The sequence below is a fragment of the Mustela nigripes genome, chromosome X (genome assembly GCF_022355385.1).
Source record: "Mustela nigripes isolate SB6536 chromosome X, MUSNIG.SB6536, whole genome shotgun sequence".
NCBI lineage: Eukaryota > Metazoa > Chordata > Mammalia > Carnivora > Mustelidae > Mustela > Mustela nigripes.
The window spans coordinates 525319-551249 of NC_081575.1; the positions used below are offsets into that span (position 1 = coordinate 525319).

A 25931-nucleotide genomic window follows, 5' to 3' on the forward strand; every position below is an offset into this window, starting at 1 on the left:
TTGATTAAATCAATGTGACCATGTATCTAACTTATCAAAATACATCACTGGTGATGTGATTCTTTGAAACCCAAAATATAGAAATATTAAGCACCAAAATGAAAGATGTTAACAAAGGAGAGTTTTTACTCCACTAGAAGGCCCCAAATTTGATTCCTTAAAAATGTCCTTTGCCATCTCCTTTGAAGTGTTCAAAACACTTTTTTAAAAAGTATGTTACTCTGGGGGCACCTGGGTGGCTCAGTGGGTTGAGCCTCTGCCTTCAGCTCAGGTCATGATCCCAGGGTCCTGGGATCTAGTTCCGCATCGGGCCCTCTGCTCAGTGGGGAACCTGCTTCCCCGCCCCCCACCTGCCCCTCTGCTTACTTGTAATCTATGTCAAATAAATAAATAAAATCTTTTTTTTAAAAAAGTATGTTACTGTAAAATACTTTACTTACATTAATTACAATTTCATAGAAATATTTTCTGGGGTGGAAATAAGACGGAAGAAGGAGGCAGGTTAACAAAAAAATGTTCATAATATGGATACAGTTAGTGACATAACCAGTGTTCAGTATTTCAGTATATTGCTCCACTTAAGTACTCAAATATTAGTATTTGTTTTCATTATTCGGTAATAGTTTTGATAATTTTGTATCATGACACATGCAGAGTTACACATGAAAACTTGGAACTGTATAAAGGCACACTGACCATATTTCTTCCCTTTTAAAAGCCCTTCCAAGCTGTATTATTACCTACTTTCAAAATGCCCCTTTCCTTGGTTACTTCCATGGTTGAGCCATTTTCCTTACAGTTATATCTTGATTTCTCCCAGAAACAGATCGGACATCTACTTTCAGAAGTTCCTATGATAGCCAACTTTCACCTGTGGGATAGGTACAGGGCCACAAAGAGGGGTATGATAGGGAACAGGGAAGAAAGGAAGAGCTTCCAGGCTTAGGTCCCAGCTTGCCTGCCTCTGTCTATCCCCAAGCCCAATTTCCTTGCTCCTCCTGCCTTCTGTCAGGGTCACTGTCTTGGAACTTGACCACTCCTTCCCTAAAATAAAATGTATCCCCACGCACCCACCCAGGCTTGTTTCCCTATCATGAATCCATTTCTAACCAAACACTGAGGCCAGTGTTTCAGTGGGACAGCTAGAACTGTCACTGTGCTCTGGCACTGCAACTAACAGCTATAGAAGAGTCAAACATTAAATTGAGGGTAAGGGTGAATTACAACTGAATTCTTAAGCCCCCTCTGGACTGACTGCCCAGTCCAGGCCAGACATGGCCTGAAGTAGCCAAGGATGTAATTTTTGGTTGTTGTCCGGGATGTACTGATGAAAAGGAAGAGACTGTTATCTGCTGACCTTTTCATTTTTAATTTTTGTATTTTTTACTCTCCAGAATGCACAGGTTTGATCTGGGGAAAATAAGCTGGTTCATATTAACATGGGTTTACTCAAGCAGCTGAAAGATCTAGGAGAAATCTATCTGGTCACTCCTATCTCCAAATGAAGTATCCCCAAAAGACAAATGGTTGTCACACAACCAACTCAACATAAAATTATTTGAAAACCATGACCAAGAGGCATGATCCTTTGTAAACAAACTGCTCAGATATACCGCGCACACCAGGTCCATCTTTTCCGTTTGATGTGGCTGATATCAGACAAGAGAGAAGGAACAAACAAAAATAAATTCTTTGCCTGAACTCTGAGGCACAGCCCGTACCTAAGGGTTCATGAGCACACAGAATCCTGGGCCACCTGCCACTACTAACTCGACAAGAAGAGCAGTTCTGTGCACAACCAAGTTCAAACACTTCAAGTTTCAAACTTCCCTCTCACAAGTGGTCATGTAAGCAGTACTCTCCCTGGATCTAGAAGAGTATCAATATACAGAAAATATAATTAGTAAGCAGGCCCATCAATTCTATGATGCTGACTGTAGTTATAAAACTCCCCCCAAAAAAAGGGTAAAAAAGAAAATTTTATCAACTAGTTTTGGCCACAAGACTGAAAAAGCTACTCATTAATGAGTTTATAGTTTTGCTGTATTTATGGCATCACTTGGTTTGGGGTCAAGGAGAAAAAAAGCTCTCCAGGGGCGCCTGGGTGGCTCAGTGGGTTAAGCCTCTGCCTTCAGCTCAGGTCGTGATCTGTGTCCTGGAATTGAGCCCCACATCGGGCTCTCTGCTCAGCGGGGAGCCTACTTCCTCCTCTCTCTCTGCCTGCCTCTCTGCCTACTTGTGATCTCTGTGTATGTCAAATAAATAAATAAAATTTTTTTAAAAATTAAAAAATCAAATAAATTTTTAAAAAAGCTCTCCAATCCATCACATAATTGTAAAACTTTGGAGGCTACGTGATGGTCTTAATCTCACCTAATCCACACAGAAATGCCTCCATCCTGCCCTTTAAAATATCTGAACTATTACTACCTTTTCCACAGAGGCAGTCATTAGCCAGGAGCCTTATAAAATGAAGTAAGTCACTGCCAAAAACTGGAACCGTAACTATGAAAGACCCAAGGGGCTGTGAGCAAGAGGAGTTTGGGGAACTGGCCTTGGATTAGCTTTCTAGCTTGGCTCCCCTGGAAACCTGATGAAAGTGGACCATCAGCTGTGTGGCCAGGTGAGCCTGCTTCTTGGAAACTGCCCTGGGTGGCACCTTGTGTCTGAGGTGAGAGCCGAGAGGGCTGCGAGTGAACGTATAATGTCCGTCCTATTGCTGGGCCCTGTCCCTGGCGAAGATGGGGATGCTACACACAGGGGACTGTTCTAAGAGGGAGTGGTCGGTCTCTTATGGCTCCTAGGTCGGGGTGGCTCCTGCACCTATCTGTGTGGTCTGTGGGGAATGTTGCAAGAATTCCCACAGAAGAATCATGCCTAAAAGCCAACCCCTGGCATGCTGTCTTACTGTCCTGTGTCCTTCAGAGTAAACTGGTGTCAGACATAGCGCATCCAGGGCTTAGAGTTTAAGCATATAGTTAAACCCGACGCCAGCTACACCAGGCATTGCACACACACTCAGCCAACATCTTGAGAAAACACAATCCTGTATTAGTATTGAAGAGACACAGGTAAGGCTCTCAAAAGGGTACAAGATTAGAACCAATCAAGACAAACCTTTAGGAAATGGTTCAAGAAGGGCCCCTGGGTGGCTCAGTGGGTTAAGCCTCTGCCTTCGGCTCAGGTCATGACCCCAGGGTCCTGGGATCGAGCCCCGCATCGGGCTCTCCTCTCTGTGGGGAGCCTGCTTCCCCCTCTCTCTCTCTGCCTGCCTCGCTGCCTACTTGTGATCTCTGTCTGTCAAATAAATAAATAAAATCTTAAAAAAAGACCTTATAGGTATCATTGAGGTTAGAGCAGAGCAAAGAGAGCCTTCTTCACTAAGGTTAAGGTTAGGGACTGAACTTCAGTTTACCATTTCTACCAAACTGAGCTATTAGTTATTGGTTGCTAAATAAAGGAGTGAGGAATCATGGTACGGAGGGAAGGAAATCCACCCAGGAACTGGGTCTGGGTCTCAGTCTGGCTATGTGGCCTTGGATAAGGTCCTTCCTACTGCACCCATCAATATCTGTGTGGCAGAGAAAGGCAGAGGTGGGGGGCGGGGGTGGGGTGATGAACTGTGCTCGCCATCATCCCTTGCTGGCACTACAGACAAAACTATTCTCAGCTAACCCAGGAATAAAAATGCTAAAAATCTTGTTCCTTAATTCCACTTTTGGTAAGTCTCAGGAAAAATCCTAAATACACAAGAAAGACTCATGTAAAAATGTAAATTATGGAATTATTTGTTACTTATAATGGAGAAAAAGTTTTAAAACAACCCAAATGTCTCAAGGTGTATCATAGGTTACTACAGTTCACCCATTAGACTACTACTATGAAACATGTAAATGATGTTAATACAGTAGCATTACAGAATACACAAATTACATATTAAGTGAAAAAAGATAAAAATTATAAAGACAAAATGTTTAAATTCTATTTTAAAAAACCTATGCATAAAAAAGAAAGGGAAGACACAGAAATGTTAAGGGGACTACAAGTGGAACTTGTGTCTTTTTTCCCATTTTCTATATTCTCTCAAATGAGCATCTGAATGGAAAAATAAATATTAGTTTCATTTCCAACATTATTATTCAGTGTCAAGTTTCATATTTAATTTTTACCTATATCCTCTCTGAGTACACTATACTAATATTAAGGTTGAAAATATCATGTCAAAGTAGTATAGTTATGTTATTCTGAAACTATAAACCCTTATGAAGGAAATGATCTGGCAGAGGCAAGATTTAAATGGCTTTCTTTTATTAACAAAGTAAAAGAAAGTATTGTATGGTATTTGTTAATGTTATTAACAAAGCCTAATACCATTCCCAATACGTGCTATTTATATTTATTTATAGAATTAACTTAATTTTTGCTCTTTCATTCATATCTCTAAAGAGCTGTGTTTCTTCAAAGCAGTTCAATTTTCATGTACTTAAAGTGAGTAAATCATTCATGTCCTAATGCTGACAAGGATATTCTGTGCCAATACACTTACCTTAATGAGGTTTGGGAAAATTAGCACTTACAATATACCAAGATGTATACTAAAAACCTAAAATACTAAAATATGGGGATTTAAAATTATGAAGGAAAAAGTGACTCAAGGAACTTTGGTGTCTTTAAGACTTAACTCCTCAATTATTTGCTGATCTGTATTCCTTTCAAAGAGATTCTGTGTTGTTCCTACAAACATTAAGTTCTTGGGACATACTGGTTATATGTAGAAGTAAATGAACTTTACAAATATGTGAAAAGACACATGTTAACTTTAGAAAGAATCATGTTTAAAAAGAAGGTGCCATGCCACAGTTTTAACGTCAATGTTTTAATATCATGAAATACAAGTACAAAACATTGTACGAGTATATGTTGTACTACATGGAGAAGGAATAATACATTTGTGTTTTTATCAGAATCTGTATCACCCAGTGCTAGCCACTGGACCAATGGCTTTCCACAGGGATTTTTCTACTTTTCCTATGACATTTTATCATGAGTAAAAAAAGCTCACAAATCTTTTCAACCACTGCAGATTTACATATATCTTAATATTCTTGTTCAGCTGCTTTGGAGAACAGTTCAGAAATACAAAATTGCCTAGCCAAGAGTTTTGAGTGGCTAAAGAATGTTGTTATTTCACATTGGTCAAGATCTACCTTACGTTGTCATTGCAAAGAAACTGAGCACTTGTACAGGGTAAGAAAAAGCGTGGTCTCAGTAGCCCCTCACCGTTTAGGAGGGCAAACTACCATTTCTTGAAAAGTACAGAATATTACAATAGTTATTGGCTAAGCAGTACTTCATGAAAATCTATTTTTATAAGACAAATAACAGCAACAGAGAGCCATAAAGCCCCATATGTACTAAAGAAAACAAGTTTGGAAATACTTAAACTGTTTTTCCTACCAGTTTAACCACATCAAGTGAGAGTTTAACATCAGCCAATAAAGAAAAGTGTCCAGAATTCAGATTCCATAGCACCCCTCAGCCATTTCAGCTAAGATTTGTTTTTTTACGACAAACCAAAAAAAACCTGATGAAGGTAGCATTTACTTTGTTGGAAATGAAATTTTAAAAAAATTAAAATATTGTTAATTTCACAAAATATTTGAAACCAATTTTGTTTTTATAATAAATGATGTTTTTCATTTTAAGTTTTAATTATCATTCTTGCTGTTAAAAAAATCAAAGTCATGTCAACCTTTAGGGATAAGCTTTAGGGTACTTAAAATAACATGTTTGGAAAAGTGAACCACATTTTTAATTGCCAGCATTATGCTTTGTTCTTGGTAGAATCATCTTTGTTTCTTCTTTTTACATCCCAGTTATAAACCCTGGCCATATCTGCAAGAATTGTCAAAGAAAACGCAAATGCAAATCTAAAGACAGTACATGCAATGACTAAGTTAAATACTCACTCACAGAGCAAATCAAAGAGAGAAACCATGCACACAAAATACCAGTAACATGTGTCGTGGCCATATTGTATAACAGAATTTAAGAAATTCCACCAATACAAAGTCAAGGTCTCAAATCAGTAATTGTTTAGCAAATGTAGTCAACTATAGTGTTATACTTGACAAAAATATGTGCCTGACACCGTCAAGAGTTTGAAAGACAGCCCCTTATCCATGAAATTCAAAGACTATACAAACCATATCCTTTCAGGCAATATTTAAATCAGTGCGATGATCAGTAATTTCATCTCTTACTCTCCCTTTGGTTTAATAGGACATTCACTCAATTTCTTTCCCTTTCCACAAGCACCATCGTGTGCAGGCCCTCACACATCAACTATTTCTTTCATGGACTGGGCCTTTGGTGTTGGGTCCATAATTCTTCACCATACTCAGTCATCTAGATTTTCTCCAATGTTATCTCCTAGAAGGTTTTTTTCCTTCTTCCAGAAGTTTAATAACTCTGTTCCCCACTCTGGATGAAGTCTCCACATTACACGTCCCATGCCAACCCCTGCTCTAGGCCTCCAACAGGCCTGTCATCCCTCACCCAAGCACTCAACGCCCGCTGCACGCACTTGAAGTGCTCCCAGTCTGGCACAGAACATGAAGTACTACATGCAAAGTGCTCAGTAAGCACAGGGAAACAACAAAACTTCCCAAGGATTTGAAAATGTTGAGAAATGATCTGATGCTTGAGCTAAAATATGAAGGAAAAAAAGGAGTAACCCACAAAAATAGGGGGAAATCATTCCAGGTAGGAAGAACAAAGCAGAAATATAAAGGGGTGAGGAGAAGTGACTGGGGCTCTTTGGAACCCAGGATACACTGGGCAAAGGCTAGGGCAAGAAGACGTCAGTGGCACAAAGTAAGACTGGCTTGGGAACACCTCACAGAGTGCCGCAGGCAACTGTGTAGGGCCAACGACTGCAACAGGCACCAGGAGAGACAGGTCAGAGAGGAAAGGCAAAGAGCTGGGTTTTGACTGCCTGCCCACCCTTGACCGGATCCTATACTACCTTTAAAAACACGCCAAGTCCTAACTTCTGAAAGCCTTCTTTGAACTAGTTCCAGCTCATCTCTTTCTTCCTCTAACTTTAAATTGCCTTGGCACTGCACACCTGAAACGGACTCACTTGCATTTTGCTATGAAATTATCATTTAGCTGTTTTACATGTGCAGTTCCAACACAGCAAAACTCTGGCACTCTTTGTACCCTTGCCATCCTGTGCCCCCAACAGCTGCAGCACCACAGGAGACCCTTAATAAATGTTTGTGGATTAAACTAACTAGCTTTGAAGGTGTCTTGAGAAAATATCTGAAAAATGCTTATGCACTGATTTGAATGTGCTGTTTCCAGACCTTCACACTTCAAATTCAGATTAATCTAGCTACAAACTTAGTTGAGTATTAGTTCCAAAAGTGTTATTTATTACTCTCACAGAATCTGTAAGTTCAAATCAGCCTAAGAATACGGATATTCTTCTCATTAAAATAATGCAAATAATAGTGTCAAAAACATATGATCTTTTTCATTTCCTCCCTTTGATTTTAGTTAAAGAAAGGATACTGACTTCTGTGGTAGTAAACTGATCTCGAAGAAAGTCAAGGTCTTCCTCAAGAGAATCCAGATTCTTCGTGGCAGTCGATAAATTCTTCTCCAATAATGCCTGGGCTTCATCAATATCATATTCAAGCATTACATTAGCCTGAAGAAAGAAAGTCAGGACAAGTACTCAACATTTACAGAGTGCTTCACAGGTTAGAACAAGGGATGGCAAACTAGAGCCCTTGGGCCAAATCTAGCCAGCTAGCTGCCTTTTCCTGTTTTATCAGAACCCAGATACTCTCCATTTCCCCATGCTTTCACACCATAGCGGCAGAGCTGAGTAGTTGTGACAGAGACCGTGTGCTCTGCAAAACCAAAATATTTACTCTCTGACCTTTTACACAAACTTTACTGATCCTTGGGTTAAAGAATACATTTCCATACATTGTAGCATTTACTCCCCATAAGAACCCTGGTCAGTCAAGTTTTCTTCTTTGCAGGTAAGAAAATGTGGGTTCAAAGAGGCCAGGTTGCCTACACTAACAAAGATCTTAAGGAAACAGGAGAATTAAGAGAAGAACCAATGTTTAGATACCAAATCCCATCTTTCCACAACCTCCATGATGACACTAAATAGTAATGCATTTGAATCAATTTAAATAGTTAATTCTAAGCTTAAGATACAGTAATTAGTTTTCAAATACATACATATGACCTAATTTGATCCAATAATGGCTAACTTTGACTGTCCTCTTCCTACCTTCAGATGCTAGGGGCAAAGGCAAGGTGACTGTTGAATTCTGAAGATCTGGTGTTACTACCATCACTTAGTGATGCACGCATTCTAGAAGCCAGGAACCAAACCTTTCCCAGCTCTGAACTCCTCCTGTCACCTGCCTTACCACTGCGCATTTCCTGAACCACTCCCCTCATCTGACAAATGGCATTTAAAAATCACTCAAAGGATCACTGTAAGGATTCAGCAAGACAGACAACATGAGAGTGGCTGGCACAAAGCAGGTGCTACATAAATACTGACTGAATAACTCAATCCATGATAGTTAGAAAACTGTAAAAAAAAATTGAGGCAGGACAGAAAAATACTCAATGGAAAGTACGTGTCTCTTCAATACCAGACCCCAATCTCATTCCTGAGTCAACTGCCACTGTGGGTTTTGTTTTTTGTTGGTTTTTTTTTTTCTTTTTTTTTTTTGGTCAGAGAGAGAGAGAGAGCACATGAGTCAGCATACAAGCAGGGGGAGTGGGAGAGGGAGAAGCAGGCTTGCTACTGAGCAAGGAGCCCAATCCCAGGACCCCAGGATCATGACCTGAGTCAAAGGCAGACGCTTCACCCACTGAGCCACCCAGGCGTCCCTCCATTGTTTCTTATTACTATTTTTTTTTCCAGAAAATTTCTATACTTTGGTTCCTTTTAACAAAAAAAATTAGACTACATTTCCAAAGACTTCACTCATGTCAGAAAAACATCGATGGTTCACTCAGGAAGTACCCTGTGCCAAGTATTTCTCTGGCTGACTCATTCCTCAGTCTTACCTGCCTCTCTCCGATGGTCTCACAGGCATCTCAAGACTGACACGCCCAAAACACAACTCCAGGTAACCTTGCAAAGGGCCGTGTTAGTCCTCTGCCTGCAGTAACAGTTAGGAATATTTTCCCTGTTGTTTGTCTTCCAACTTTGCTTATAGTTTCTGAGTTTTGTGGCCAAAACAAACCATCCTTATTCCAGGGTTATAAAACAAGTTATCTACTACTTGGCCTAAAACTTTGATGGTGTCAGTATTTCAGGCAAGTATATAATTCATTTAGAATCCATGTCTTATGAGGTATGACGTGGATCCCAGATGGGACTCTCATCAGAGAGCTCTCCTGTGTCCCAGGCTGGTTTACGGAATCATCTCATCCCCACCTGCTGATGGAATGTGAGCCACTGGGTGGAGAGCTGATCCATTCACAGAACTAAAGCTACATAAGTATGGGAGTTAGGGTTACAGAACGAAATGCACAAACCCTGAAAATATTACAAAGAACAAAAATCAGGAGGAGGAACTAAGGAACAGAGTGAGTTTTGGGTTATTAATGTGCCCACCCTTCATAGCATTAGAGTGCCTCCTAGGAGTGATTCTACAAGATAACAGCAAGGAGGAAATCCTTCCAGTGAGGAGAGACTATGGGAGCTATACACTTAGCTTGCTACTTTGTATGGGAACTTGTCTGGGGTAACAAGACCAATGGACAGCTAGCTGGACAGCCAGGAATGGGTTGGATGACTGGTCAGGGGATTGAGAAGAGTAAGATAGGAAAAAGATCACAGACAAGGTCTATGACATCATCTAAAATTGAAATACATGGTTTTAAAAATGGACTCTAATCTTGAGGTTTTTGTAATAATCTTTTCCCCCTTAAGTTTTGAGAGATCTTTCCAGAACTAATAAACACTATGGGTAAGAAACATTTATGTGAGGTTCAGCCATCCTTTCTATTTTATTTCTTTGTTTTTAAAGATTTTTTAAAAATTTATTTATTTGTCAGAGAGAGAGAGCACAAGTGGGGCAGGGCAGAGGGAGAGGGGGAAGCAGACTCCCCACTAAGCAGGAAGCCCGATGCGGGGCTCCATCCCAGGACCCTGGGATCATGACCTGAGCCGAAGGCAGAGGCTTAACAACTGAGCCACCCAGGCGCCCCCTATTTTATTTCTATTCCTCTTCCTTCCGTTATATTTATGAGATGAAGCACCAGCTAAAGGGGAAGAGAGAGGACTTCAGTTAGTTTTGTCCTGACCGGGAGAGACAAGGACCTTTTGCAGCTCAGTGGCACTCGTAATTCCAGTCGGTTTCCAATACAGAGCCCCTGAGCTCCCACCCCGTGTCCCTTCCACAGTCCAAGGGAGATGAGTGCTTTACGCGGCTTAAGCAGCAGTGTGGTGCTGGGCAAACCACACTGGGTCACAAGTGGCAGCCACGGAAGCTGCAGCCATTTCAGCTACTTACCCCCAACCAAAGACACACTTTATCAGTAGGAGGAACGGAAGCTTTGCAATACAGGTTGTCTGCCAGTAAGAATCTGGTCTCCAGTGAACTGGTGGACTCCTTCAAACAAATGACAGTACCGTAAATAGGCCAGTTTAACAGGGTTATAAAGGAGAGATCACAGAGCTGAACCTAAGTCATGTGCCAATTAGTGCAGTGGGAAAAGAAATGAAAGCCGGCGCCAGATGGCTGGGCATGGGGGGGGACACGGATTCTGGCTCAGCTACTTACTACTTGTGCAAACTTGCCATTTCACTTGACTTCTCTGGGTCTCAGGTTCCCGATTTATAAAATTAGGATAACAATAGTCCTGACACCTCTGAAGGCTGTGGAAAACAGACTTTACACAGACATACACACGTGTACACACAAAACAGTGCCTGGCACAGAGTAAGTGCTATGCAAGAGTTAGCAATTACTGGGGCACCTGGGGCGCTCAGTCAGTCAAGCATCCGAGTCTTAATTTCAGCTCAGGTCATGATCTCAGGGTTGTGAGATTGAGCCCACATCAGCTCTGCACTCAGAGTGGAGTCTGCTTGAGATTCTCTCTCTGTCCATCCTTCCCCTTTCTTCCCCACCCCTGCTCACACTCTCTCCCTCTCCCACTCTCAAAAAAAAAAAAAATAGTTAGCAATTATTACTTCATTAGTGCTTCACACTCAACAGACCAGTTTCCTGAAGTCTCTCAAAATTTCACCACATAAAATAATGTACTGGAAATAGTTATTCTAGTAGCCAAGTAATAAATATATATACATTTTTAAAAATATTTTATTTATCTGAGAGAAAGAAAGAGAGCATGCACAAGCTGGCGGTGTTGGGGAGAGGAAGAAGCAGACTCCCCCTGCTGAGCAGGGAGCCCGATGCAGGGCTCGATCTCACAACCCAGGGGATGATGACCTGAGCCAAAGGCAGAAGCTTAACTGACTGAGCCACCCCAACGCTCCCACTTAATCTTTTAAATACAATATGCTTATAAAATTTAATATTTACAGCCTGCTTTTATTTAATGAATATTACATTAAGACTCAGAAGGTTCTCCAATCCACTTCTGCCAGTCACTAGCTATGTGCCACTGTGAAATGAGAACCCAAAACACAATTTCTAGGACTCCACAGATCTGTAAGTTTTAGACTCAGTCCTTATTCTTAAGAACAGTAATAACAATAAAAACCCTTGGATGCTGCTAACCTCAAAATAAGACATTTTCTTTTTGTACCTAAATAATTTTCAATTGCATTTAAGTTTTACAAACACTTCATGTAAGTAAAATAATCCAAGAAATGTAGCCCCTAAAATTAAAGTGGACTTGGGGAAAAAAGCCACAAAGCTACATTTATCACAGAGGCACACTGTGACATCAGTACAGGTACAGGCGAGTTGGGAAGGCAGACTGGGTACTCTAACACCCTCAGATACCAGGGACCAGAGTCAAGGGAGATGAGTTTCTGCTGAAGTACGCCGGTTCACTCATATTTAGAAACAAAAATGTACTTACTTTTTTCTTCTGCATGTATTTTAGAATTTCTAAAGTCTGCTTAATTTCAGGAATCTGACCTTTCAGCCTGTGGATAAGAAAAAGGTTAACTTAGTATTTTGCAGGCAAGAAAAACACCAGGACACAGTCTTACTAGCTTTGCATTTTCTACCGATTTTCCTTTTGAGAACTAATAAAATCATCCATTTGTCAAAACCCACGGAATACACAACACCATAGTGAACCTTCAGGTAAGCTAAGGACCTCAGGTAATAGTAATATGTTGATAATGACTCACCATTTATTTATCTTTTAAGCAGGCTCTACACCCAATGTGGGGGTCGAACTCACGACCTTGAGAAAAAGAGTCACATGCTCCAGTGACAGAGCCAACCAGGCACCCCATGACTCAACAACTGTAACCAATGTCCCACTCTGGTGGAGACTGCTGATAATGGGGGAGGCTCTGCATGTGCAGAGAGGACAGGAATGTGTGGGAAATCTCTGTACCTTCTGCTTAACTGTGCTATCAACATAAAAGTGTTCTAACAACTCTAGTTGTTCTAACAACTAACAACTATAACAAATTATTCTTGAAAAGCTAACAACTGATTCCAAAGGGACATCAACCTCACTGACAAGAAAATAAGAGACAAAACACACTGAAAACACTGAAAGTTACTTAGAAGAAAGGATGAAATATTTTTTATTTTGTTGACACTGAGGTTTACCTCTTTAGGATGGTGACTAAAAGTTACCCAAGGCTATAATGTGCTGTGCATGGAGAAACGTGCAAACTGGGGTCGCCTGGGTGGCTCAGTCGGTTGAGCGTCCACCTTCAGCTCAGGTCATGATCTCAGGGTCCTGGGACTGAGCCCCGCATCCGGCTCCCTGCTCAGCAGGGAGCCTGCTTCCCCCTCTCCTGCTCATCCTGCTGTGTTTTCTCTCACCCTCCATCAAATAAATAAAATCTTGAAAGAAAGAAAGGGGGAAGGAAGGAAAGAAAGACAGACACACATGCAAACTAGCTGCGGGGGCACTGTCAAATCACAAGGGACTTTGTAATACGACAAACTAAGGACACAAAAACAAAGCTATGGTTCTTTCAGAATACATTTAACTAAATATGACTGGAAATTGGTATGCTAACAAAATTTAAATGTGATAATGAAAATGTACTTATTATAGAAGTGTTGAATCACCATATTGCATACCTAAAATGAATATAATAACACTGCATATGTTACTATATTATTTTATGTTAATATATTATGCTAATATGTTAATATAATACTGAATATGTTAATATATATATACTGGAATTTAAATAAAAACTTGATAAACAAAAAACAAATAAAATACACTCATTGTATCGTACAAAGGAAGTCACAGCATGCATGAAGGAGACTAGAACGGCAAACTTTACCATTCCCTGTGCTACTGACCTGGCAGGAAGTATGTTAGATGAGCCTGCTACTTAAAAAAATACTACCACTATCTGGAAATAAAGTCCAGTGAATAATCTAGAAACACATTTACTGTTCATTTTAGTTAATTTGAAGGCTAATGCTCTGTGAGCTCTTTACAAGTTCAATATGGATGTTGTAGATCTTCCAAATCTGCTTACTTTTGTATTACATGTTGATATAAGTAAATGCTAAAAAGATATATTTATTTGTAAGATATCTGATATGCATACAACATAAGGAGAATGTTCAAAAAAAGGGTTTTGGTCATGTCCATGATTTCTATGATAACTTTTGTACGTATAACATTACATATAACACATAAATTACGAAGCCTATTAATAAATCAAGCAGCTGCAACCCCCGTCAACTTAGGTCACCAAGGTCGCCAAGTATGTCCAAGCGGTATACCCCTCCCCACTTTGCTCTACCCCAAGAGACAGCAGCTCTCCTGTGTGCTTACAGCCCCTTTTCTTCTTTTTCCAATAACTTCGTCACATTCATGCATATTCCCAAACAATATATTCTTTGCTGAATTCCTGGCTTAATACAAACAATCAAGTGTTGAATGCATTTTACTCAGGTTAGCTTAACTCAATTATGTTCCTAAACTTGTTCATTCGTTTTCACTGCTGTGTAATATTCAGTTATGAATATAGCACAACTTCTTTATCTACTCTCCTGCCAATGGACACTCGGGTCACTTCTAGGTCTTTGTTATCATAAGAGCAGTGGAAATCTCTAGGTTCTAGGAGTGGGTAGGAAAGTAAGAAGGGAGATAGCATCTTAGAAGGGAAGCAGATCAAATCTTCAAAAGGAGAGCACAGTTAAAGGAAAACTTTCTAGATGTTTTTTCCTCCCTCTAAATTGCCCGGGGTGAATCACCTTACCTTCTCCCTCACTGCTACAGGGTGGAAAAATGGTAGACTTGACCAGAAGCAGAGAGGTCAGGCTCAGCTGACCTCCAGCAGTCCCTCTACGCCCACTCCTACTCCCAGAAGTGAAGACAGTGAAGACCGGGGGCTCAGGTCATGATCTTGGAGTCCTAGGATCAAGCCCCATGTCAGGTTCCCTGCTCCATGGGAAGCCTGCTTCTCCCTCTCCCACTGCCCTTGCTTGTGTTCTCTCTCTCTCTGTCAACTAAATAAATAAAATCTTTGGGGCGCCTGGGTGGCTCAGTGGGTTAAGCCTCTGCCTTGAGCTCAGGTCATGATCCCAGGGTCCTGGGATCGAGCCCCACATCGGGCTCTCTGCTCAGTGGGGAGCCTGCTTCCTCCTCTCTCTGCCTGCCTCTCTGCCTACTTGTGATCTCTGTCAAATAAGTAAATAGAAATCTTAGAAAAAAAAAAAAAAGACATACAACCCAGGTGTTGAGGAGATTATAAGACAATTACAAAATACTAAAGAACTTTTACACAGCTGAAGGTAAAGTTAAAGGCAAATGATAGGTTGCAAGGAAAAACTTAACAGGATATGTAAAAGAAAAAGGTTAGTATCCAAACTCCACAGAACCACCTGCTGTGGAACAACTCGATCATGCACAAAAATAGTTTTCGTTGCATAGCTGACATCTCAGAGGTAAGGAAGTTCCAGGAAAAATTAAAGGACTAAAAAACTGGAAAAGGCTTTGAGTTGAGCAGTGTGAACTAGAGAAAAGTAAGCATCATGAGTTAGGTGCTGCTATCAGCTACAGATCCAAGTCTGTGTCCCTGCGTCGCAGCTCAGTGGGGAAGCTCACATATTAAGAGCCAAAACAGGAAAAGGCTGGTACAGTAGCACTCCTGGCAAAAGCAAAATCCTCCATGCATGAAGGCAAACCACATAGTTATCCATAGTTACAGGAAGCTGACATATAGTTGGTTAAGAAAGAAGAAAAATATCCACACATAGACAAATTACAGTGAAATGAAACAAAAGAGATTATCATCGTGAAAGTATCCAAAAAGAAAAATCAGTTGATCTAAAAAGACAGGCTAGATTTAAAACAATAACCTTATGTTATTTACATGGAACACCCTTATATATAAATAATAAACAGGTTGAAAGTAAAGGGATTGGAAAAGATGAATCAAGAAAATGTTGACCAAAAGAAAGCCGGGGTAGCTGAAAGTATCCAACAAAACAGACTTTAAAACACTAAGCATTATCTTATATAGGGTTAAGTTCACCAACACACAATAATTCTCAAATTGCATGTGACTAATAATATAGACTAAAACGTTTTTCCAAAGGGATAAAGATTGTTTCAGGGTAAGACGGCAGAGCAGCACTCCCACTCTGGCCTCCTTAGCAGTCAGAGCGCACAAACACGCCTCCTTTGCTGAGGACAGAGCAGCAACACTCTCTCGGAGCAGAGAGCAGCTGAACGTGGCAGAACTACAAGGCTGACTCCAGCAAGAGAAGAAACTGAAAGGGGGACTGAGCAGGGATTGCTTCTCTTTAGAGAAGTGTAACAGACTTAATCATAAATAAAAAAATAACTGAATCAGAGCATCATTTTGCAATGCACAGTTAACGGATCTAGACACGGAGCACCATAAAAACAGACAACTAGATACTATCTACTTCTTAACGGAAAAATGATCCACGAACCTATGAAGCAGTGTTGTCACCAAGACCCTGAATATGACCAAGACTGCAGATTGAATGACCAATTTACAGTATTGAGAAGACAAAGAAACATGACTGAAAATTTCGCAATTGCTTCGAAATTTAGCAACACAGTTCTGAATAACTCATGGATTAAAGACCTAAATGTGAAAGATAAAGCAATAAACCTTTGAGAATAAAATACTAAGAGAGTATCTTCAAGAACTTGGGGTAGGAAAGTATTTCTTAAACAGGAGGAAACAGACTGTTAAATTGGACCACATGAAACTTAAATGCTGTTGAAACAAACAGTGCTTTGCAGTACATCCACTAAAAAAAAAAGAAAAAATTCAAAGCTCACACATACCATACACAAAAATAAACTTCTGGATTAAGAAGTTAAATGTGAGGGATGCCTGGGTGGCTCAGTCAGTTAAGCCTCTGACTCTAGACTTTGGCTCAGGTCATGATCTCAGGGTCATGAGACAAAGCCCCATGTCAGGCTCCACGCGGAATGTGGAGCCTGCATAAGATTCTCTCACTCTCTCTACCCCTCCCTACCAAGAAAAATAAATTTAAAAATAAGAAGTTAAATGTGAAAGCAAAACTTTAAAACTTTTAGAAGAAAACAGAGAAGTCTGTGTTTTTGAATGGGAAATATATGGTAGGATTTCTTAAATGAGATGCAAAAAGCTATTAAGGGGAAATTTTAACCAAAAACATTTAAATTAAGAACTACTCATCAAAAAAAACCATAAAGAAAGGAAAAAGATAAATTACAAAAGAACAATTTCTCATCCATGTAACTTAGAAGGATTAGCATCCAATATACAGCTGACCTTTAACAATGTGGGGGCTCCTACACCGATGCCCCGTGCAGCTGTAAATCCATGTATAATTTTTGAGTCTCCCAAATAGCCTAGTGCTAACTGGAAGCCTTGTAGATAATAAAAGCAGTCAATAAACATATATTTTATACGTTATAATATGTTTTATGTATTATATACTGTACCCTTACAATAATACCTAACATCTTCTTATTTTTTTCCAGTATCTCAAGGCTATGCAGCCCATTTGAAGTTTTTTCAAACTGTCAAATAATCTTCCAAAAATGTTTCCAATATATATATTGAAAAAAATCCAGGTGTAAGTGGACCTGTGTTTAAACCTGTGTTTGAACAATAGATTTTTCCAAGGGCTGATGCACAAAGAACTCCTACAAATAAAAAAAGACAACCAACACACTACTGAAATGGGTAAAGCTCTTCAGAAAGCTTTCCATATTTACTAGCTCCAATATCATTCCCTTCTAAACCACTGGACCAAAAACGTTCCCATCCGCAACACTAATGACTTCCACTTTGCTAAGTCCAACTCAGTCTTCAGTCCTTACCCTACTTGACACAGGTGATCATTCCCTTCTCTGTAACACGTTTTCTTGCCTTAGCTTCCAAAGTAAACTCTCCGGGTTTTCCTGACCCCACAGGCAGCTTTTCAGTGTTTTTACAAGTTATCCCTCTTCTCCCTAACGTCTGACTGTTGAAGTACCCAGATCTTTGATCTCTCCTTCACCTACATGCACTCTTTTGGTGATGGAGCTCATTTGGTCCCATAGCTTTAAACTACTCCCAAATTTGCATCTCCAGCCCAGATTGCTCCCAAAATTCAGACTCCCGAATTTAATTGCCTGTTTTAACATCTATGTACTTGGATATCCAAAAACGTATCTCAAATGTGTCCAGAATTGAATTCCTGATCTTCATCCAAACCTGCTTCACCCGGTCTTCTCCATGTGCGACGACAGTAACTCCTCCAAGTTGCTCTGACCCTAACCCTCCATGTGTCCCTCCACATCTCACCTCTAATCCACCAGACCATGCTCATTCCAACCTCAAAGTAAATTCAGAATATGCTTCTTTACCACCACCTCTATCACCTTACCTAGACTAACGAAAGGGACTACTAGCTGACCTCCTTGTTTCTGCCCTTCTCAGGAGTATGATCACCTCGCAACCCGAGGGAGTCATACGCTAATAGGGAAAAATCAGACCACACTCCTTTCCTCAAAACCCTCAGCAGCTAACCCTAACCTTCCAATACTCCACACCCTCTTATTTCCTTTCTTATTTCCGTATCATTTATCACCTTCTAACCTACTCTATAACCTAGTTCTGTTTTCTGGCTAGAATGTCAGCTCCATGAGGACTGATATATCCTAAGTACTTAAAATGATGCCAAGCACATATTAGGTGCACAATAAATATTAATTCTATTGAATTGTGTGTTTACTATCCAGACTCCACTGGGCTGCAACCTTTCCAAGGGCAGGGACTGCCTGTTTTGTTCACTGATATACCCCAAGTGCACCTGATTAGGAAGGCTACGGGTACACAGCGCAATTTTTATCCCTCACATCCAGGCCTAGAGCATATGTAAACCTGGACTGAGTACCCTACTATACCAAAGTACTAGAGTGAGCAGTCTAACTCCTCCTCTTTCCCAGGGCTTGGTCCTGAGGCCCATCTCTTCACTATTTACAACCTCCCTGTGGGTGATCTGAAATCTAATGACTTAATTCTTCTTTTTAAAATGAAAATAAACTTGTATTACAAAAGCAGTATGTGACTACTGGAGAAATTTAGCAATACAGATAACCAGATTTTTTAAAGTATCATGTTCCCACCACCGAAAGATTACCACTATTAATACACCACTAGTGTAGCTTCTTCCAGAAATTTGTGTACGTGTACATTTTTTCCAAAATGAAAGCATATCCTTCATAGTGTTTTCTATCCTGCTTTTTTTGTTTAGCACTCTCCCTTTGTTTATGTCGATGACTTTTCATCTAATACCCAGCCCTTATTCCAATTTCCCGGTCACCAAATCAAATGAGAAAATGTATCTGAATACAAACTTTTGTACTTTTATATGAATGGCACGTTATGGCCAGATGATCCTTCCTTGCTTTAGTCTGCCTCTGAACTCACAACCAGCCTTCAAACTTCTACAAAGCCATATGCTTCCACTGGAAGCTTCTCCTGAGTCTCCTTGTCGCCCTCCAGATCACACCTTTCCCTGTGCTAACTCACTACTTTGTATTAAAGTATCTCAACTGCTATACTTTATTTGCTTATCTTATTTACATACCTATCATGCCCCTAGACTGTGTCCCTGTTGAGAGCACACAAAACAGTACCTAACTGACATAAGAATATCTAATGAATATCTAACTGACATAAGAATGCTGCCATATGTGCATAGCAGATAGCCCCAAGTATTTACTGCAGTGAACTGACTTTATAATCTACTATAAAAGTATAGGGAAATAAACAATTGAGAGCAAGGATGCATTTGTCCTATGCCCATTTTCTGTGAACTCTAGGGAAAGTCATAACCTCTATGGATCTCACATCTCAATGGCAAAATAAGAAGGATGAACTAGAAATCTAAGATGTTATAACCCTAGATGTTTTGGAATAAGGTCTTCAATATTCATTCTGTTATGTTTTCAAAACCATCTTTAGACTAATAATACCAATTGCTGGCAAGGATGTGAGCCACTGGAACAACTGGAACTCCATACGCTGCTGGTGGGAATGAAATATGGTACAGCCGCTCTGGAGGACTTACATCAGTTCTCTCGTAACACTGAACATTACACTTACTATAGAGTCAGCAATTCTACTCCAAGGTGATTACCCAGGAGAAATGAAAACAAACACCCACACAAAGACTTCAATCAAACAAGGAAACAACCTAAATGTCCACTGACAGGCAAACAGGTAAAAACTGGAGCAAGATTCAGCACTGAAAAGAAACTAATTTACTGATACACACAAAACCATGGGTGACTCTCTCAAAAGCATTGTGCTATGTGTAAGAAGCCTGACTTAAAACAGTAGTTACTACATGCTTTCATTTAAATGAAGTTCAAGAACAGACAAAACAAATTTATGGTGAAAACAATCAGAATAGTGGTTGTCTCTGTGACTGGGCAGAGTTGGCCAGAAAGGGGGGACAGGGAACTTCCTGCGGTTACGGAATATTCCACATACCGATCTGGGCGGTGGTTACAGAAGTGAATATATCTGTGAAAATTCATTAAACTGAATATTCAACAACTGGACATTTTATTATATGTAAATTATGTCTTGATTTTTAAAGTTTAAGCCATACAAGATTAACAACAAAAAAGCAACTTGTAAATTTTTTCACTTACCTCCTTTTCTTTTGAGCAAGATTGAGTTCCATAAACTTATACTTCTGGTACTGTTCGTCCAGCTTCTTTAGCACTGTATCTGCAGTCTCATTCCCAGGCTGTTTCATGAAGGAATCTACATCTTCCTTTAGCATCAAAAAATAACACATGACAAATTTTAAACTTTTTTTTTAAAGACTTTAAACCCTGAGATCGTGATCTGAGCCAAAACCAAGAGTTGGTCATTTAACCAAATGAGCCACTCAGGTGCCCCCAAATTTTAGAATTCATACCTCTTATCTGATTTTTGACTGCTTCAACTTAAAAACATACAAAAAATAAAGCTTTTTTCCAAAAGATTGTTTTTAACTAAAATGTAGTTATAAAAAGTTCAAGACCATTTCAGACAGTGCACATACATTATATAGCTAATTAATTCTTCCCCCAGCTTCCTCTTTTTATTTTTATTTATACATACAGAAAGTTAGATGACCTTACCTGCTTTATGCACCCCCCGGGTGGACCTAGTAGTAAATATGAAAATTACCAACAATCAAACACATTGCCTAGTCATGTAGCCTGGTCACAAAATGACTCCACAGAATGTATGCCAAAAGTATCAACTAAGTTTTTTAAGATTTATTTATTTATTTATTTATTTATTTATTTGACAGAGAGAGAGAGAGAGAGATCACAAGTAGGTAGAGAGCGAGGGGGTCGCAGGCCCCCCTGCCGAGAGCCTGATGTGGGGCTCAATCCCAGGACCCCGAGACCATGACCCGAGCTGAAGGCAGAGGTCCAACCCACAGAACCACCCAGGCACCCCTCGACTAAAATTCTTAATGCAAGTTCTACCATAGAAATCATGCTAAATACAGGCACTAGGTTCCTGAGGCAAGCCACAAATACCTTCTTAAGAATCAACTGGTGGAAATAAAGTAAACCTAAAAGGCAAGCAGAACAATCTTTCATAAAAGGAATAACTAGGCAAAAGACAAGTAGTAAAACTCAACAGCATTTTAAATATATATTACATACTGGTCCTTGAAGAAAAGCTAGTTAATTAGATAAGGTTCAGGAACTAGATGAAAATATATGGAAACTTAAAGGCAATCCGATGGGATCTTTCCAGCACTTTAAAGAACGTTATTTCTTCATTTTAAGTTGAATTCAATTACCTTCCAGTTTCTGAGTCATTATTCTTATCCATACTTACTAGCTGTAAGGGAGTATTTTAGCCAAAACAAGATAAGAAGGAAAAGAAAAACAGCAGCAAGGGAATGCAAACTATGAAGCCATCAAGCCAGAGATATAGTAAAAGAAACTGGAAAGGTGAGGCTGGGGACAATGGCTGAAGTCTGCATGTATAATGGAGACGCCTTCTTCCTAGAAGGGTCACTGCAGGAAAAGAGGTAGAAGTTGAAGTCTCTATCAGCTGATAGATATTGCTGGGAGCTTAGAGTCTATCGAGCCGAATTAACTACAGCAGCACAAAATTGTGGCTACGAGACAGGGCTTGCCTGGCTTGAATCCTGGCTTCACCACATACTAGATGTGTTCACTTTGGAGAAGCTACTCAACCTCTCTTTGCCTCAAGTTTCTTGTCTGTAAAATGAAAATACCTTTCCCTCACAGGGAATTAAATGAGTTAGCATCTGTAAAATCCTTCAAAGAATACATGAGAGCTATTAATTGCTCAACAAACATTAGCTATGTCTATAATACAATGTGCTGAGGGAAAAGATGAAAGCGCCAAGAATTCTGTCTTGGGGCAGTGGTCAAGAAAAATGACAGGGAGAGACGCTTGGGTGGCTCGGCTCGTTAAGCGTCCAACTCTTGATTTTTGCTCAGATCATGATTTTAGGACTGAGTCCTACATTAGGCGCTGTGCTCAGCAGGGTTAGGGACCTAACCAGACTAGCTCTCTAACCTGGTTTGCTTGTCCCTCTCCCTCTGCTCTCACCCCACCTTGTGAGCTCTCTGTCTTTATCTCTAAAATAAATATATAAACCCTTTTTTGAAAAAACAAAACTACAGGGAGGTCATATGTGAACTAGATGTTGAGAGATTAAGACAGGACATCAGCACCTGGGCAAGGGGGAAAGGACTGTTCAAGCAGAGAAAGAAAACCAAGTATGGCACCAGTGGCAATGGAGGAAAGGATGAGGTCTGACTCTTAACCAGTACAGCATAGGGCCTCCTATATCAGAGAAACGAATACATATTAAGCATCCACTTGTTATACTGAAAGCACATACCGCTTCTCACAGCAACTCTCTAAACATTGCTATTCCTGTTTCAGCAGAAGTAACTGAGATTCAAGGTGGTAAAAATACTATGCTCAAGATGAAGCAGCAATTGCAAAGCAGAGGCAGGGTTCAAACTCCGGCTGCTTAGAAGCCAGTGTTCTTTCTACAACACCATGTTATTAAAATACTTACATAAAATTTGGCTTGCCTATATATTATATTCTACTGGTAGAGATTTTAAAGTCTAGTAAAATATCCCATAGCAATTTTAGGGAGGAAAGGTATTTTAAGATAGACTTTTTAAAACCTCAGATAAAGTGTATCCTCCTGAATGAGATTTTTGAAGCCATCTCTAGTTGAGGACCAAGAACGTACTATTTAAGGCACTATGAAAATTGAATTCAACATCTAGTTATGAGCTTATACTTATGTGTCAGGTGCTGTGCGAGGACCAGGAGAAACGACCCTGAGCCCAGATGACTATCTCACTTTCCTCCCACTAGGAGAGCATGTAAATAGAGGCTCTGGTACTCTACAGATTGCCCAAGTTCAAATCCTGGATAAAATGCTTATACATTATATGACTTGGGGCCAAGTGACTCAAGTAACTCAGTTTCATCTACAAAGTGGGAATAATAATACCTACCTCCTAGAGTTCTGTAAAAGCATTAAGAAAGTGCCTGGCAATCAGCAAATTCTGTCTCATTACCATTAGTTGGGAAATGAATGTAAAGAAATAAATGGCACAGCTCCGAGACAAAAAAATCAGAAAGAAAAAAACCCCTACAAAATTGAATCAGCAAATGCAAATATGCAATATATGCAATACAGAGTGTATATAAAAATGGTGTAAATAGGGGCGCTTGGGTGGCTCGGTGGGTTAAGCCAATGCCTCCAGCTCAGGTCGTGATCTCAGGGTCCTGGGATCAAGCCCCACATTGGGCTCTCTGCTCAGTGGGGAGCCTGCTTGCTCCTCTCTGCCTCCCTCTCTGCCTATTTCTTGTGAGCTCTGTCAAATAAATAAATAAAAATCTTAAAAACAAAGAAAGAAACTAATGTTATTTAAGTGTTGAATTATTATACTGCATATCTGAAACTAATGCAATACTGTATGTTAATGCTACTGGAATTTAAATTTTGTTTATTTATTTGACAGACAGACATTATTAATGTTATTAATAATTCCATTGTTCACAGCTTAATAATAAACATATTTTTAAGGATAACAATATAATGCCACATATATAAACAAAAAAACATTCTTGGGGCGCCTGGGTGGCTCAGTGGGTTAAAGCCGCTGCCTTCGGCTCAGGTCATGATCTCAGGGTCCTGGGATCAAGCCTTGCTCTCTGCTCAGCGGGGGGCCTGCTTCCCTTCCTTTCTCTCTGTCTGCCTCTCTGCATCCTTGTGATCTCTGCCAAACAAACAAATAAAACCTTTTTAAAAATGGTCTAAAGAATGAATAAAAGAAATGGTTATTTTGAATGAAAATGAACAAAAGGTGGAGAAAGCAATACAGGCACAAGCCAAAAGGTCAAGAAAATTCCGCTGAGACTTGTCAGAACTGAGTGAGGAAAGATAGATGATACTGAAGACCAGTCGTGTTTTTTGTGATACTGTACTGGTTAGAACTCAGATCTCACCCTTTGTTTTCTCGCATTATTCAAACAATTTTTAAATATTATTTCTAGAATATGTTAATGAAAGGATAGTGTTTGATTGGATTTGGGACGGATTCCCCCTCTTCTGTGAAATTGCATTCCCTACCTCCTCTCTACTCCGCACGATGCACTGTCTATTAAATTGTTAGAATGATGTACGTAAAACCAAATACGATTATATCGTGCCTTTATTTAGACATCTTCTAATGACAGCCCGTTACCTATTGAATAAAGCCGGCACACTCTGGACTCTACCCTCTACCTTCCCATCAGTCTCTTCTTCCATTCCTGCCAAGAAAAGACCACTGCATTGCTTCAACAGACGAGGTGTAATTTCCTATTTTCACAGCTGAGCACCAGGTGTTCTGACTACTCACTGTACCCTAAGTCACCATACAACCGTCGGTCGTTCCAGCATCTAGGCTGAGTCTGTCTCCCGGCTTCTCACCGCCTCCCCCTCTCCCCGACGAGCAGCACAAGGTGTCACCCGACACCTGGAGGGAGCCCCCTCAGACCGCCCCGCCCCGCTCCACGGTCCTCACGCCCGGCACACCCTTCTCTTCGCGCACCGCGTGTCCCCCGAGGTGGGGGATACCAGCCGTTCAGTTCGTCTAGGCGTAGAGGGGAGAGCTGGCAAGTGCTCTCTCCCATGTCCATTAGCTCAACTCTTCCCCCATAGTCGAGGCCGCGGTAAAGCCAGGAAAGAAAGGGGAAGCCCGTGCCCTAACGCCAACATGCCGAAGGTCGGCGTGGCTCTTACCACAAACACGGCCTCAGGAATCCCGAGGTGGAGCCGCCGCCCGTTTCCTGCGGCCGCTTCTCCTAATGCACAGCCATCCTTCGCGGCCGCCATCTTGGAGAAGCGTGCGCGCGACTAACTGCCTCTCGAGCCGCCAACCGCTGGTGGTCCCTGATTGGCTCGCTCACAGCTGCAGGCTCGCCACCGCCGCCCCGCCCCCCCACCTCCCTGTGAGTCTGCGCGTTCTTTGGCGTGCAGGAAGTAGCCGCCCCTTCTCTCCCGGACGAGTCGCCCATCCTGTGGATGCTGATTGGCTGTGCACAGACGACTGACAAGCCAGGAAGTGCCGTGGGGAAGCTGCTGGCTCTGCAGGAAGAACCAATGTAGGGTTCAGGGAGGAGGTATCTTGGGGGTTTTGGGGGTGAAAGGGCTCGAGGATCCTGGGAATCAGAGACCAAACTAGACCTCAGTACCACCGCAGAACGGGCAGCACCTCCCAGAATGGTCTTTGAACCGAACTGATTTCTTCTCGGCTTCAAGTGAATCTGGAACCTAGACGCCACAACGGGTTCTTGGTCTCGGTACCTTTCTGGTCCCAGCGAACTTCCCAGCCCTCAAAGGGGGCGTGTTTTGTGTCTGTTTTGGAGTGGAGCATTTGGCCTGATTGTAGTAAATACCCCGCCCGCTGCACCAACCTTTCCTGAAAGCCACCCTTGATCAGAATGTTGCCATCCCAATTCAACGATTTTTAAAACTTCATATTGTTCACACAAAATCCTAAGAACTTGGCCAACAAGGTCCACCACCAGGACGCCTTGAAAGTAAGTGCATTATATGGAGCTAAGTACTTACTCTTTGGTCTCTTCTAACAACTAATAACCCTGTTCTTCCCACCTTCACTTACTCTGTAGTGCTTGGCCGTGAAGTGGTGCTCCATCCACTCACACA

The 25931-nt window shown here is 40.8% G+C and overlaps 1 protein-coding gene across 2 annotated transcripts; it reads right to left on the bottom strand.

The window, feature by feature from the left end:
* Window positions 1-4855: 4855 nt before the first annotated feature.
* VBP1 (VHL binding protein 1) lies at window positions 4856-25168 on the bottom strand. Of its 2 annotated transcripts, XM_059384742.1 has the most exons (6): window positions 25005-25167; window positions 20356-20480; window positions 12103-12169; window positions 10566-10664; window positions 7579-7717; window positions 4856-5895 (listed from the first exon to the last, which is right to left on the bottom strand). In XM_059384742.1, exons 1-6 carry the CDS (start codon window positions 25095-25097, stop codon window positions 5825-5827), a joined length of 594 nt encoding a protein of 197 aa, XP_059240725.1. In that variant the 5' UTR covers window positions 25098-25167; the 3' UTR covers window positions 4856-5824. The 2 variants fall into 2 exon arrangements, with proteins under 2 accessions (XP_059240725.1, XP_059240726.1); XM_059384743.1 differs by lacking the exon at window positions 10566-10664 and having other exon boundaries at window positions 25005-25168.
* Window positions 25169-25931: the final 763 nt, after the last annotated feature.